General features: G+C 37.8%; 1 protein-coding gene across 1 annotated transcript in view; it reads right to left on the bottom strand.

Moving 5' to 3' along the window:
- The window catches only part of NRDC (nardilysin convertase), a 79959-nt gene that overhangs the window by 41688 nt on the left and 23344 nt on the right, over window positions 1-14927 (bottom strand). Inside the window, exons 4-7 of the mRNA XM_028142168.2 lie at window positions 14528-14681; window positions 4250-4323; window positions 3412-3507; window positions 1711-1833 (exon numbers count right to left, since the gene is read on the bottom strand). Of these exons, the coding sequence (XP_027997969.1) occupies window positions 1711-1833; window positions 3412-3507; window positions 4250-4323; window positions 14528-14681 (447 nt within the window). The remainder of the gene's footprint in view (window positions 1-1710; window positions 1834-3411; window positions 3508-4249; window positions 4324-14527; window positions 14682-14927) is intronic.

Genomic DNA, 14927 nt, shown 5'->3' with positions numbered 1-14927 from the left:
TCATAACCAGCAATAACAGGAAAAATAACAATAATTAAGAAAACTTTAAGAAACATATAATTTTGTTAGACTCCTTTATTCATCCCTAGTAAAGTTAGAAGAAGCACACAGTTAAAAAAAAAAAATTTGTTTATCATTAAGCTAGTATGAAAGGCCAAGAGATAAGAATATACCAACCATCCTCCAAAGAAGGTTCTTCTCAATTAACCCACATTACACTGACCCTTCTTCTTGGCATCTCATCAGTACTTTTATACTGCATTTATTTTACATTAATTTATACTTGCTTAGGTTTTAATCCACAAGTCTTCTTAAGTTTCATATATATATGGCCAAATCATATATATGATTTCTATTTTCTAATTCTTTACTATTTCTTAAGAAATTCTAATAAAACAGGAGAGCTAAATGAAAAAGGAAACCTCATAACCATCACTGGATAGTATTTGTTAGTTCTACCAGACACGTTTCACTAATTCTCAAAAGAGATGCCAAAAGATATAAAACACAAGATGAAAATTACACTAATCAAGTTCTGAATTTATTCTACACTATTTATAGAGATATTTAACTTTTAAATGGTATAATAAATGCTACAGCTCCAAAATCAATGAGTTTAAATCATAAAACGTCCTCATCAAATATCTGGGGCTTATTTTAGAAATTTCAATAAACATTAATATGCTCTTAAATTTATCATCATAACAGAAGAGAATGCAAAGGAAACAATACCTCATTGAAGAAAAATGCATGTTCATGACAGATTTGGAAATAATAATCAACTAAGTATTATAAATTAATATTACACACCGAATATGAAATTGCCTATTTTAACAAACATTGTAAAATGAATCTAAATACCCATCTGCAGTTTGAAAAGAATCTACTAGAACATATCCATAACTTTACATTGAAGTCAACTTTAGTATACTAATTTTGATCCTAAATGCACAAATGTGTTACATTTAAATGCCAAGTCAGCTCTGATCTGAATTTTGATAATGAAAGAACAAAACTTTATAAAAATATTAGGGTGAAAGGATTAGTGTCTTTTTTTGTAAAAAAATGTGTAAACTACCCAGTATTTCAAAAGGAACAGTTTAGCAACTGATTGACTTTGAAAAATAGCTGAAGCTGATTGAAAAGTAAAGAAAACTACTATGATTTCTTTAATGAGAAAACGTTAACACAAGCTACTGAAGATAATGATAAAAGAAGGAAAAGAGTATAGGAATTGATCAGTATTTTACATTTAAGATACTACCAGCATTACTATAATGGAATTCAATTAATCATGCCATTTTACTGGACCCTAAAGAAGGATGAAAAGCAGACACCTTCCCCTATAAGAGTTTATCATCAATATGGATTAAATTCAAAATGAGAGATAACAGAGGCAGTAGCTGAATGTGACTTAAAAAAACAATTTATGACCTATTAGTACATTAGTATAACTCACAGACTAGCTTAGAGATAAGATCTGTCTAAAAGAGAAAAAACATTTGCTGATAATCAGATGATTTTGTGCTTCCCTGAGCTTAGCCATTTGCGATATAACCTCTCCAAATTCTGATTTCCTTTAGTTCACAAATAGGATCAAGCACTAACGTTATTAACAGTGCACTCACTGCAACATTGGTCAAGGCAAACAAATCCCCCAAAAAAGCACTATTTCAGAGTAATTCTAAGGGCCATAGTAGATAATATTACCTTTGGATTGAACCACTAATGTCATGTAATGAGAAGAGTAGTAACGCATCCAGAATTCTCTCAGTCTAGTATATGTATCAATATTATTCCTTTTTGGCTCATGTTTGAGAGTCTCAGCATTTCCTGTAAAAAGATGAAAAATATTATAGAAATAAAGTTTACTTTGCTCAAAGTCTATACCAATAATGCATGCTCTGCTACTATACATAATTAATGAAATAACCAAGTGACTCGAGACTATTGAACCAGTGTATAACAGTAATAATATCACTCTAAGACAAAAATTCCCAAGAAACAATTCCGAGATATATTTTAACACATAAGAAATTAATAATCTCTAGTTGGTAAAACCTTAGCAACAATAATTGCCTTAAACTTCCTTTCTTAATAATTAGTCTACTATGCAAATCAGATTTTCTCTCTGAATTACTTTTATAATATTCTGTATAATTCTTAGAAATAAACCACATAAAGCATGGATGCCATATAAAATGTTTATAACTGTACAAAATATACAGAGAAGCAAAACATCCTTTGAATGAAATGCCATTTCAATCTATTCACGCCAGATTTGGTCAAGAGGATTAATATGAGGCTATAACTGATATAAAACTAAGAAAATGGCATTATTAAAAACAGATACCATTTAAACAGCTTATCAGTTAAACAAAATTAGGTCACAGCTCAAAAAGTATTAGAGAAATCATTGCTGAATCTCTGTTGATAAATGGAAAAGTCAAGTTGGGGAAGAGAACAGATTTTATAATCAGACTAGTGACCAAGTGCACGGATTCCTGCACACTGAAAGGAAATTAATTAGAATGTGGCTGGCGGGGCGGGACTGGGTGAGAAAGGCCAGACATGCCCTGGAGCCAACCTCCCATGGTCCCTCCCTGGCTGGCCGCACCTGGGGCGGCACCACAGCAGAGTGAGGGGGGTCCCTTCGGCAGGTGGGGTCCCTCGGCCTGGCCTGTGGGGATAGGGCTGAAACCAGCTGGCTCTCCGACATCCCCCAAGGGGTCCCGAAGTGTGAGAGGGCACTCTGCAAAGTTGCTATCGTACAGGGTGTGGAACGCAAACACAAGTGTGCAGTAAAACCAGATTCGGCTACAGTGCCCCAGCAACAACAAAACCCATGGCCAAAGGTGGAATTGCACAGCCCCGAAAGGAATCCGGCTCTCTCCTCTCTGGTTCCGGGTGCATCACCAGAGAACCACCACTGCCAAGTCACTGCAGCTCAGCAACTCCTGTGTTGTCTTCCCCCTGGTGGTCAATGTGCGTCATAGCAACTGGTCGGACGGTCGGACACTATTAGATATTAGCCTTATATATATAGATAAACAGAGGTTCAAATCCCATCACTGTGTGATTTAAGCAAATTAAGTGTCTCCTCTTAGTATGTTTCTTTATCTTTAGAGATGACAATGGTAGCCAGCTCATAACACTGTTTCGATGATAGAATGAGATAATTTATGTCATGTCAGCAGATTATCTAATACCCACAAAGCATTCACAAAATGTTAGGTGCTATTCTTCATATATTCAATGTCAGAGAACCTAATATAGGCAATACTATTCTGTATTTGAAAATGTAAAAGTTACCTAGCTACCCTACCTTTATAATTTTCCATTCTTTATCAACTTTTCATATCCTCAATCTTCCTTAATTAGAAAATATGAAATAAGTATTTAGTATCTTACCCCAAAAAAATTTCCCCATAGGATGTCCAGGTCTAGCAAGGCTTCCAAACAACATTTCCTTTCTGTTTGCATCAGAAGGTCTTGCAAGCTGATATTCTGTCAGTTTTAAAGAAACACTTTTAATTAAATGAAATTCTGTAATTACTTTATTATCTGGAAACTCAAGCTTAAAAAACTGGAAGTAAGGACGTAACAAAAATTAATCATGTACTATAAAACTGAAGTGGAGAAATCAATGATCTAGGCTAGGCTCTATGACTTAACATATTGATAACGTTGGGTAGTCAGTTCACCTTTCTAGAGGTTTTCCCTTATTTTCAAATAAAACTAGGTAATTAATGATGTGAAGGTTTAAACTCCAGGATGCTATATCCAAGATTTTACTGATGAAAACGTTAATAAAAAAGCCTGGGCAGCGTGGCTCAGTGGTTGAGGGCCTCTCCTATGAACCAGGAGATCACAATTCGATTCCTAGTCAGGGCACATGCCTGGGTTGCAGGCTCAATCCCCTTAGGGGCTGTGCGGGAGGCAGCCAGTTATAATTCTCTCTCATAGTTGGTGTTTCTATCTCTCTCTTCCTCTCCCTTCCTCTCTCTGAAATCAATAAAAACATATATTTTAAAAAGGCTGAAAAAATAAAAATCTACCATCCTTTTATTTCAAACCCATACTGAATTATACATTTAATGGCTTCAGGAATAAACATGACACATCTATTTCAATTTAGCCCTTATTATATAAAAATAAAATGGAGTAGTGATAAAGAATGATAAATGTGCTAAATAAAAAACTGGTTCAATAAAGGAAAAAGTGGTAAGACATAAAGCACTTCTCTTACCACTATCAACAGCTTCAACTTCACGGTCAATCGCATCTCTGATCATCAGTGGATGGATGAAGAACTGGGCCCACCTGAAAAAAAACAAACTGGCATTTCTGTTTTTGTTCAGCAAAAGCATTTCATCAGTCAACATCTCACTTTTTTATTAAGAAATTTTACTAAGTTGGAGATTTAGTTCATAATCATGTGTGTGAGAAATCTAAACAATATTCTGCATTTCTTTATTTAAAGTCTACAAACTACATTTTTTATCATGAAATTTAACACCCATGCAGAAAAGTATATAATACATAAACATACAGACTAATGCATAGCTGTAATGCATAACTCAGGTGAGTTCACCACCCCAGGTCAAGAACTAGACCACTGTCAAAACTCTAGAAGCATCCAACACCAATCCTATCCTTAGAGTTAATATTCCAAATGTTATGGTAATCATTTCTCTGCTTTCCTTTATAGTTTTACCACCTTTATGTATTTTAGACCAGTGTTTCTTGACTTTTTGTTTTTTCATTATCAACCCGAGGGAGGCTTTTCAGAAAATTTCTCCTAATCACTCCATGAAATTTTAATATCACAGATATATGATCTATCTGTATATATACTGTATGTGTATCTGTGGTTTTATACATAAAAAGCGTATAAAGTGCACTTTTTATTCAATGCATGGTTACAAATAGTTAAATGAAAATTTTAAGTTAAAAAAAATTTTAAAGGCTATTAGTATTTCACTTAATGTTAAAAATGTAATTGCTATTTAATGTAATTTACTTATATAAATTGTAATGTATCAGATTATATATGCAAATTAGCATTTACATAATAATAGCAATGAAATCAGTTTTTAAATTAATTTTTCCAGCAAAAGTAAAACAGATAAAAAACTTTCCTATAATATTTAGTAAACTTTTAAGTTTTGCTTATCTGAAAAGAAACTTTCTTTTTCAACTTTATTGAAGTATACTTCACATACTGTTAAAATTTAGTATACATATTTTTTCAGTATATTCACAGAGTTGTGCAACCATCACTATAAATTAATTTTGGCTATTTCAATATCCCACAGAGAAATTGCATATTAGCCCTCCTCACTTAGGCAGCCATTCATTTATTTTCTATGTCTGTGGATATACCTGTACTGGACATTTCACATAAGTGGAATCACACAATTGTGGTCTTTCAAAAGTGGCTTTTTAAAATATATATTTTTTTATTGATTTCAGAGAGGAAGGGAGAGGGAGAGGGAGAGAGAGAGAAAAACATCAATGATGAGAGAGATCCCCCACTCCCCCACTGGGGATCAAGCCTGCAACCCAGGCATGTGACCTTGACCAGAATCGAACCTGGAACCCTTCAGTCCGCAGGCTAGCGCTCTATCCACTGAGCCAAACCAGCCAGGGCATAAGTGGCTTTTTAAATTTAACAATGTTTTCAAGGTTTACCTGTCATAGCTTGTATCAGTACTTCTTTAATTTCATCACTAAATAGTATTCACTATATGGATGTATACCACATTTTGTTTGTCCATACATTAGTTGAAGGACATTTAGTTGTTTGTACTTTTTTGTTATGAATAATTTTGTTATGAATATTTGTGTTGATAATTGGGTTTTGAAGCTCACTTAGAGAAGAAACTTTTAACTAGCTACTAGATATTTATTAAGATATTGTCAACATTTTTTTCTTTTCAGTACATAGTATAATTGATGGGTTAAATAACTTTTGATGAATCCTCTCTAATAAAATGGTAATATGCAAATTAACCATCACTCCACTACATAAGCATGCCCACCAGCCAAGCCACGCCCATCAGCCAATCAGGGTGAGTATGCAAATTAACCCCATCCAAGATGGCTACAGCCACAGACAGCAAGGTTTCCCAGGTAACAGAGCAAGGCAAGCTTTCCATAGCCTTTACAGGCCTAAGCCTCCACTCAAGCTACAAAGTTTCAATTACAGAAGGTAAACAAATTCAAACAAATGGCGGCAGAATGGAGCTTGAGAGAGGAGGCCAGGGTTGCCGGCAAATTCAAACAAATGGCGGCAGAATGGAGCTTGAGAGAGGAGGCCAGGGTTGCCGGCGGCAACAGGGGAAACAAAGCTTTCCGCACACCCTGACTGGGCTCACCCACTTAAGGCTACAAAGTTTCAATTGTAGAAGGTGAATTAACTGCCACAGAAATGGCTGCCGCCCCGGAGGGAGCAGCAAGCTTGGCTCCGCTCCAGGCTACAAAGTTTCAATTGTAGAAGGAAAATAAATTCCAGATACCAGGGCCTCCGCTTGGGTTGCCAGGGGGTGTGGCCAGCCTGCAAACCACCACAGGCCCCTCGCTCAGGCCGCCCCACGACCCAAGGGAACCCCACCCTGATCTGGGACACCCTTCAGGGCAAACCAGTTGGCCCCCACCCGTGCACCAGGCCTCTATCCTATCTAATAAAAGTAATATACAGATTGATCATCACTGCAACACACAATATAGCTGCCCCCATGTGGTCAAAGATCCTGCCCCCATGTGGACACAAGATGGCCATCACAAGATGGCCAGCAGGAGAGGGCAGTTGGGAGGCACTCGGCCTGCAAGGGAGGGCAGTTGTGAGGGACCAGGCCTGCAAGGGAGGGAAGTTGAGAGGGACCAGGCTTGCAAGGGAGGGCAGTTGGAGGTGATCAATCCTGCAGGAGAGGGCAGTTAGGGGTGACCAGGCTGGCAGAGGAGGGAAGTTGGGGGCAAACAGGCTGGCAGGGGAGCAGTTAGGCATCAATCAGGCTGGCAGTGGAGTGGTTAGGGGGTGATCAGGCTGGCAGGCAGAAGCGGTTAGGGGGCAATCAGGAAGGCAGGCAGGCAAGCAGTTGGGAGCCAGCAGTCCCAGATTGGAGAGGGTACAGGCTGGGCTGAGGGACAACCCCCTGCCGTGCACGAATTTCGTGCACCGGGCTTCTAGTTAAATAATAAAACAGATTATTCTTATTTAATTCTAAAACCCAAAGTCACACACAAATGCACTAAGGATCAAAATTAAACAACATCCACAATGGCAAACAACTGGCACGTATGTGCATTCGACCTATAGTGGATGTCTCTGAGATCAAACAATCATTTGAAAGCACTTCAATCATCTATCCACCAGTTTTGTAGCCCTGACCTTGCATATACTTTGTATATCTTCCACAAACTCAACATCAGTGTCAATGGTGCTTATGATATACTCAAAACTCAAGGAGAAATTAAATAGCAAGTAAAATGTAAGATTAAGCTTTGGAGGTCACAAACCATTATCATATGAAACATTTTTCACCCCCCCAAGAACCAGTATTTGCCACCAAAGAGAATACTATCACGTCCCGAGAATATATGTACTAGAAAATACAGGTTTTTGAACCTTATATTGAAATAAACTATGTATTCTTTGTGTCTAATTTATTTAATTCAACACTATGCTTTTAATATTCATCCATGATGGTATATGTGGTGGCTGTGTTTCATTTATTTGCAACACAGTAGAATATGCCACTGTATGAATTTATTCATCCATTCTACTCTGATGGACAACTGGGCTTATTCCATGTTTGGACTATTAAAAACAATGCTGCCATAAACATTAATATTCTTATAAATGTGCACAAGTTTGTTTATATATACACACAAGAGGCCCGGTGCATAAAATTCATGCATGGGGGAGGGGAGGTCTCCTCAGCCCAGCGTACACCCTCTCCAATCCGGGACCCCTCGGGGGATATCTGACTGCCAGTTTAGACCCGATCCCCGGCAGTCAGACATCCCTCTCACAATCCTGGACCACTGGCTCCTCATCGCTCACCTGCCTGCCTGCCTGGTCACCCCTAACTACCCCCACTGCCGGCCTGATCGCCCCTGACTGCCCCCCACTGCTAGCCAGGTCTCCTCCAACTGCCCCCTCCCTGCCGACCTGGTCACCCCTTACTGCCCCCGCTGCTGGCCAGGTCATCCCCAATGCCCCCCCCCCACTGGCCTGGTCACCCCTTACTGCCCTGCCCTGCTGGCCTGGTCGCCCCCAACTGCCCCCCCCTGCTGGCCTGGTCACCCCTAACTGTCCCCCCTGTTGGCCTGGTCACCCCTAACTGCCCCCCTGCCAGCCTGGTTGCCCCCAACTTCCTCCCCTGCTGGCATGGTCGCCCTCAACTTCGCCCCCTGCTGGCCTGGTCACCCCTCATGACCTCCCCGCCAGCCTGGTCATCCCATGCAGCCTGCTTGTTCAGTCATTTGGTCGCCCTCACTAACCCCCCTGCCGGCCTGGTCGCCCCACGCAGCCTGCTATTCAGTCGTTTGGTTGTCCCTCACTAACCCCCCTGCCAGCCTGGTCGTAGGCAGCCATCTTGTGAGGGTGTGAGGGTTAATTTGCATATTACCTCTTTATTATATAGGATATATTTGTAGGAAAGAAAATCCTAGGTAATAGTATACACATACATATGTTCAATATCACTAGATAATACCAAACTTTTTCAAAGTGATTATACTAATTTATACTTGCATCAGCAGTTCCAATTCCTCCATTTCCCCACAATCTCACCCTCATTTGGTATTGTCAGACTTTAAAAGTTTTGGTAATATGTAGGATAGTTAAATCTCATGATGGTTTTCATTTATATTTTCCTGATACCTAATGAGGCTGAACACCATTTCATATGTTTATTAATAATTTGAATTTCTTCTTTGGTAAATGCCTATTTAATGCCTTTTTTCTATTAGGTGGTACTTTTTCTTATTGACTCTAGAAATATATATAATTATCCATTTACATATGATAAGTATCTTACATATAATTATATATATAATCTATTAATTAAAAATCAATGACAGTTATTCTAAATGTAATGTATTATAAACATATTCTTCCACTTTCTAGTTGTTGCTGTTTTCATACTCTTCATGGTACCTTTTAATAAACATAAAAGGTACAATCATTTTGTCTTCATGTTATATGCTTCTTGTATTTTATTTGGTAATTCTGACTTAAGCTAAATTCATACTTATCTCTAAAACTTTTAGTTGTACTGTTCACTTTTTTGGTCTATAATCCACCTAAACTTGATTTCTTTTTGTATATGTTGTAAGGTAGGGAGTCAATTTTGTTTCTGCCATTATAAAAGCCCAACTGTTTTGGCATCATTTCTTTAAAAAGTCCTTTCACCAATGCTCCATACTGTCCCTATTAATAATGAGGTGTCCACATATAAGTTGGTCTACTTCCCAGGATCTCTACTCTATTCCATCATCTCTTTGCTTACACAATGTCCTAATTACAAAATAAATCTTATTATCTAGTAGGTCAATTCCTGATACCTTGTTATTTTTCCAATTCAAAAGTATCTTGGCTATACTTAGCCCCCTGCATTACTTTTTTTCCCCTTTATTTTATTTTTTAATTAATTATCCCTCCTATAGTCTCTTCCACCTCCCCTAATTTTCCTCCCCCTGGCAATCACCACACTTATAAATTTGAGAATTAGCTTGTCTATTTAAAAATAAATAAATCTCAATGTTTCTCTCTCTCTCCACACCTCTCTAAAGTAAAATTTTAAAATTTAAAAAGAAAATTAAATTAAAAAGTAAAATAAAATATACCCTGGCTGGTGTGGCTCAGTTGGTTGAGTGTCATCCCATGGACCAAGAGGCTGCTGGTTTGATTCCCAGTCAGGATGCATGCCTGGGTTGTAGGCTCGATCCCCAGTAGGGTACAAATAGGAGATAGCCCATCGATGTTTCTCTCTCTCTTCCCCTTCCTCTCTCTCTAAAATCAATAAAAACTAAATAAATCTTTGGAGTTTATGGTTATAATATCAACCATAATCTGTACATTAACTGGGGAAAACTGACATCAAATTCCATCCAACTGGCTCCAGAGCCAGAGCTCCTTTTAATTATAGTGTACTGTCCCCTAGTGTCTCCATCCTCTGGTCACCTCTACATGAAAGCTTAAACAAAAAAGCAGGGTGTTGCCTTGTTCAACTTCAGCTGAGAATGTGTGTGTCAGCAACTCAACTTTTTCACCATTTACAAAAATTTTCACATGTCCATGAATGATTGCAAAGTAATCATACTGATTTTTGGAGTTACAAATAAATTTTAGAGCATAGGTGAATTCTTCACAAATAATGATAATCATTTGAATAAGATTATGTTACTTGCTAATAAAGATAGTTTTACTTCTTTTCCAATCTGCACACCTTTTATTTCATTTTCTTGTCTAACTTCCCTAGCTCAAACCTCCACTTCAATGTTGACCAGAAGTGGTAATAACTGACATCTGGATCCTAATCTTTGGGGGAAAGCTTTCAATATTTCACCATTATATATGATGTTAGTTGTGGGTTATTTACAGATACTCTTTATCGGGTGGAGAAAATTTCCTTTTATTCCTAGTTTATTAAGTGTTTTATTGTGAAAGAGTGATGGTTTTGTCAAATGTTTTTTCTGCTTACAATGAGATTATATCTTGAAATGTTGAGTCCCACCTTATTATGAGGGGGGTTCTCCTTTAGATATTGCACTTTGTAGTTGTCCTGGGCTTTGATGTTTCTGGCCCTCATCCTGAAATACTTACAGAGTTCAAATTTATTGAAATTAGAAAATACCATCAGGGCAAAAGTTGTTCCCATTCTCATTTACTTACTAGGGTAAAAATTCAGTCATTTCCTCAACTTTTTACTTAAATGTCCCAAGAGACTGATAAACAATGTGTGTCGGAACTGGGTTTTACTGACCTATTCAAAAATACTGCTACAATCTATATGAGTTATTAGCAAATAATCCAAAGATTTTTTATTCCTTATTAACTATAGAAGTATACTATTACCATATTTATTATAGTATATGAAATACTTAATGCTCTATCATTGTCTATCATTGTGTCATGATCATGATTTGATATTCTTATTAATTTCTCCTATTAATCCAGTAGCATTCTTCTTAATTATGGTAGGTTCTTTTTAAGTAGAACTAATGGTGTAAATATCTTCTGATTTCCTGAAGCAGTTCTTAGATTTTAAAAAAATATATATAGAACCTGTTTAAGAAGAAATGAAACAAGTTCTTTAAATAGACTTTATGCTGTTTCATCATCTCTGAGGTGGTCAGAATTTATTCAACATATCTTTTGCCTATTCTTTTTCCCAGTGAAGTGGGTTTTTTCCTTATATGGTCCTATTGCTTAAGATTTCAACTTGAAAGAATTCAACTCTTCTACTGCTTAAGATTTTGTGAACCATGAGAGCTGAGAACTTTAAGCAAACATGTAGTCATTCTCAGAGTATTCCTGATTTTCTAAGTTTATAAAGAAAATAATCTTGAGCATCATTTGTACTGCCTTCCTTGATTTCTTTTGTCTGTATTCTTTTGGGGGTTTTTTTGGAGTTAAATGTTTAATTACATAAACAGAGTATCAAATGTATGTGCTGTGCACATGTCCTTAAGTATATGATTAAAAACAGCTATCCTTTCTAATAAAAGAGTAATATGCAAATTAACCATCACTCCGCTACACCCACTAACCACGCCCACCAGCCAATCAGAGCAAGTATGCAAATTAACCCCAACCAAGATGGCTACAGCCACAGAGAGCAGGAGGGAGGCTTGGGTTTCCCTGGCAATGGAGGAAGCTAAGCTTTCCAGCCCAGGCCTCCACTCAAGGGTACAAAGTTTCAATTAAAGAAGGTATATAAATTCCAACAGAAATGGCGGCAGCCACTGAGCTGGAAGAGCAGGAGGCTAGGGTTGCCCTGGGCGATGAAGGAAGCCAAGCTTCTGCAGGACTGGCCAGCCTAGGCCTCCACTCCAGGCTACAAAGTTTCAATCATAGAAGACACATAAATTCCAACAGAAATGGCTGCCGCCACGGAGCAAACAGGAGGCTTGGCTCCGCTCCAGGCTACAAAGTTTCAATTGTAGAAGATAAATAAATTCCAGATACCAGGGCCTCTGCTTGGGTCACCAGGGGGCGTGGCTGGCCTGCAAACCACCACAGGCCCCTAGCTCAGGCCGCCCCACGCCCCAAGGGAACCCCACCCTGATCAGGGACACCCTTCAGGGCAAACCAGCTAGCCCCCACCCGTGCACTAGGCCTCTATTTGCCTATCTAATAAAAGAGTAATATGCAGATTGACCATCACTCCAACACACAATATGGCTGCCCCCATGTGGTCAAAGATCCTGCCCCCATGTGGACACAAGATGGCCACCACAAGATGGCCAGCAGGGGAGGGCAGTTGGGAAGCACCAGGCCTGCAAGGGAGGGCAGTTGAGAGGCACCAGGCCTGCAAGGGAGGGCAGTTGGAGGCAATCAACCCTGCAGGGGATGGCAGTTAGGAGTGACCAGGCCGGCAGAGGAGGGAAGTTGGGGGCAAACAGGCTGGCAGGGGAGCAGTTAGACATCAATCAGGCTGGCAGGGGAGTGGTTAGGGGGTGATCAGGCTTGCAGGCAGAAGCGGTTAGGGGCAATCAGGAAGGCAGGCAGACGAGCAGTTGGGAGCCAGCAGTCCTGGATTGTGAGCGGGATGTCCCACTGCCCGTTTAGGCCCGGGATCGGGTCTAAATGGGCAGTCAGACATCCCTCGAGGGGTCCCAGATTGGAGAGGGTGCAAGCTGGCCTGAGGGACAACCACCGCCCACCCATCCACCCCGTGCACGAATTTCGTGCACCGGACCTCTAGTAAAATATTATAAAAACACAGGTAGACTGCAAAATTATAGATTAGTGAAGAAAAACCACCACGTTTGTTAAATATTATCAAAGTAATTGTGTCAATTTTAATGGGATTTTTACATTGTTTTAACAAAAAAAGTTGTTAATTTGGGGGTTCAGAAACACATAAATATTTATTCCATTGAGAATAATGGCATATGCTTTCAACTTATAGAAATTTACCCAAAATATTTCTCAAGGTCATATTAATCTCTTATGGCACACGAAAATTTCTTTAAGAAAACTGGACCTTTGTCACGTTTTGAGTTTTTCTGGTCATTTGTGTTTTGATTTTGTGTTTTTCTACAAATAAATATATTACTTAATTCAACAAATACCTTAGTATATACCAAATTGTTGACGCTGGAGATATTTCAACAAAAAATAGACCAATATTTCTACCTTTAAGAGACTTAATTATAATTCAAGATTTCTTTTTTTATATTTCAATCTTACATTTATCTAGAATTTTTTTTAAAGTGACTCTTTTATTTTAGTGTAGACTTACGTCTGCAACCTTGTGATATCAAAACTACTAATGCACTGATATATGCTTTCTCAAAAGCAATTTTGCAGTGAATATCAAACATTTTATAAGAAAAAGCCTTAAATATACTGAAATTTCACTTCTTAAAACTTAATTAAAAGAAATAATCAAGCATGTGCACAAATATTAGGATATTCATCACAACATTACAATACTAGAAAACTGGAAACAACTGTCAAATAATATATAACTGGTTGAGTAGATTATGGTATTTCTACACAATGTAAATGATACACAATCATTTAAAATTATGTTTTATAAACTATATGATTTGTAAAAATGATTTATCTTGTTTAAAAACATAAAAGGACATAACAACATGATCCAATAGAGCAAAAAATATAGATGCTTATATACTAAACATTAATCATGGTTATCTCTAGATTATAAAATTAGGGGCAATCTTATCTCTTTGGTGCTTCTGTTTTCCATATTTTCTACTAAATTAGAAAAACTAATATTGCCCAGCTGGCGTGGCTCAGTGGCTGAGTGTCCACCTATGAACCAGAAGGTCACATTTTGATTCCTGGTCAGGGCACATGCCCAGGTTGAGGATTCGATCCACAGTGTGGGGAGTGTAGGAGACAGCCGATCAATGATTCTCTCTCATCATTGATGTTTCTCTTTCCCTCTCTCTCTCTCTCTCTCTCCTCTCTCTCTCTCTCTCTCTCTCTCTCCCCCTCTCCCTCTCTCTCTCTCTACATTTTTATATGTGTATATATATAAATATATATACATATATATATGAAAAACAAGTTGCAAGTATAAGTGAGTTTTGTTATTCACAATACTCAAAAGGTATTTAAGGGCTTCAGTTTAATCTTTAATAAAAAGACTAAGTATTACAGAATAAGGGAGAAAAAATGTTCTTTTCTCCAAATGAAGTATTGTTACAATGCTACAGAATTAGAGTACTGCTTAAAAAGAAATACCATGGAACAATGCCCAATATTTCAATTTGTAAGGTGTGATTATATAATTAAAATAAGGATACATTTTGAGTTAGTTACCTATCCAGGGCTTCCTTGAAGTATTTCCTCTGGACATCAAACTGAAAGACTGTCCGTTCACAATCAGTTGAAGCATTATCACTACCCCCATGTTTCTTCAGGAAAGCATCAAACCCATTCTCATCTGGATATTTCAAACTACCCATGAATACCACTAAGTGAAAAGAACACAAAGTCACACAAAAACAAAGATACAGATAATGTTTATATTATCAAGGAAATTTCTCATATAAGAAAAAATACTGGAAGAAATAATATCAACATATTAACAATAGTTATGTCTGGATAATAGTTTATTCATTATACTTGTTTTTATAATTTTCTATAATGCTCATATATTACTTTTACACTCAGAAACTAAACATTTTATTTTTAAAGAAAAAAATACATGATTTGTGAT

Source organism: Eptesicus fuscus, chromosome 9 (assembly GCF_027574615.1).
Source record: "Eptesicus fuscus isolate TK198812 chromosome 9, DD_ASM_mEF_20220401, whole genome shotgun sequence".
Classification (NCBI taxonomy): Eukaryota; Metazoa; Chordata; class Mammalia; order Chiroptera; family Vespertilionidae; genus Eptesicus; species Eptesicus fuscus.
The sequence above is the reverse complement of the archived record's forward strand: the minus strand, read 5'-3'. Positions and strand labels throughout refer to the sequence as shown.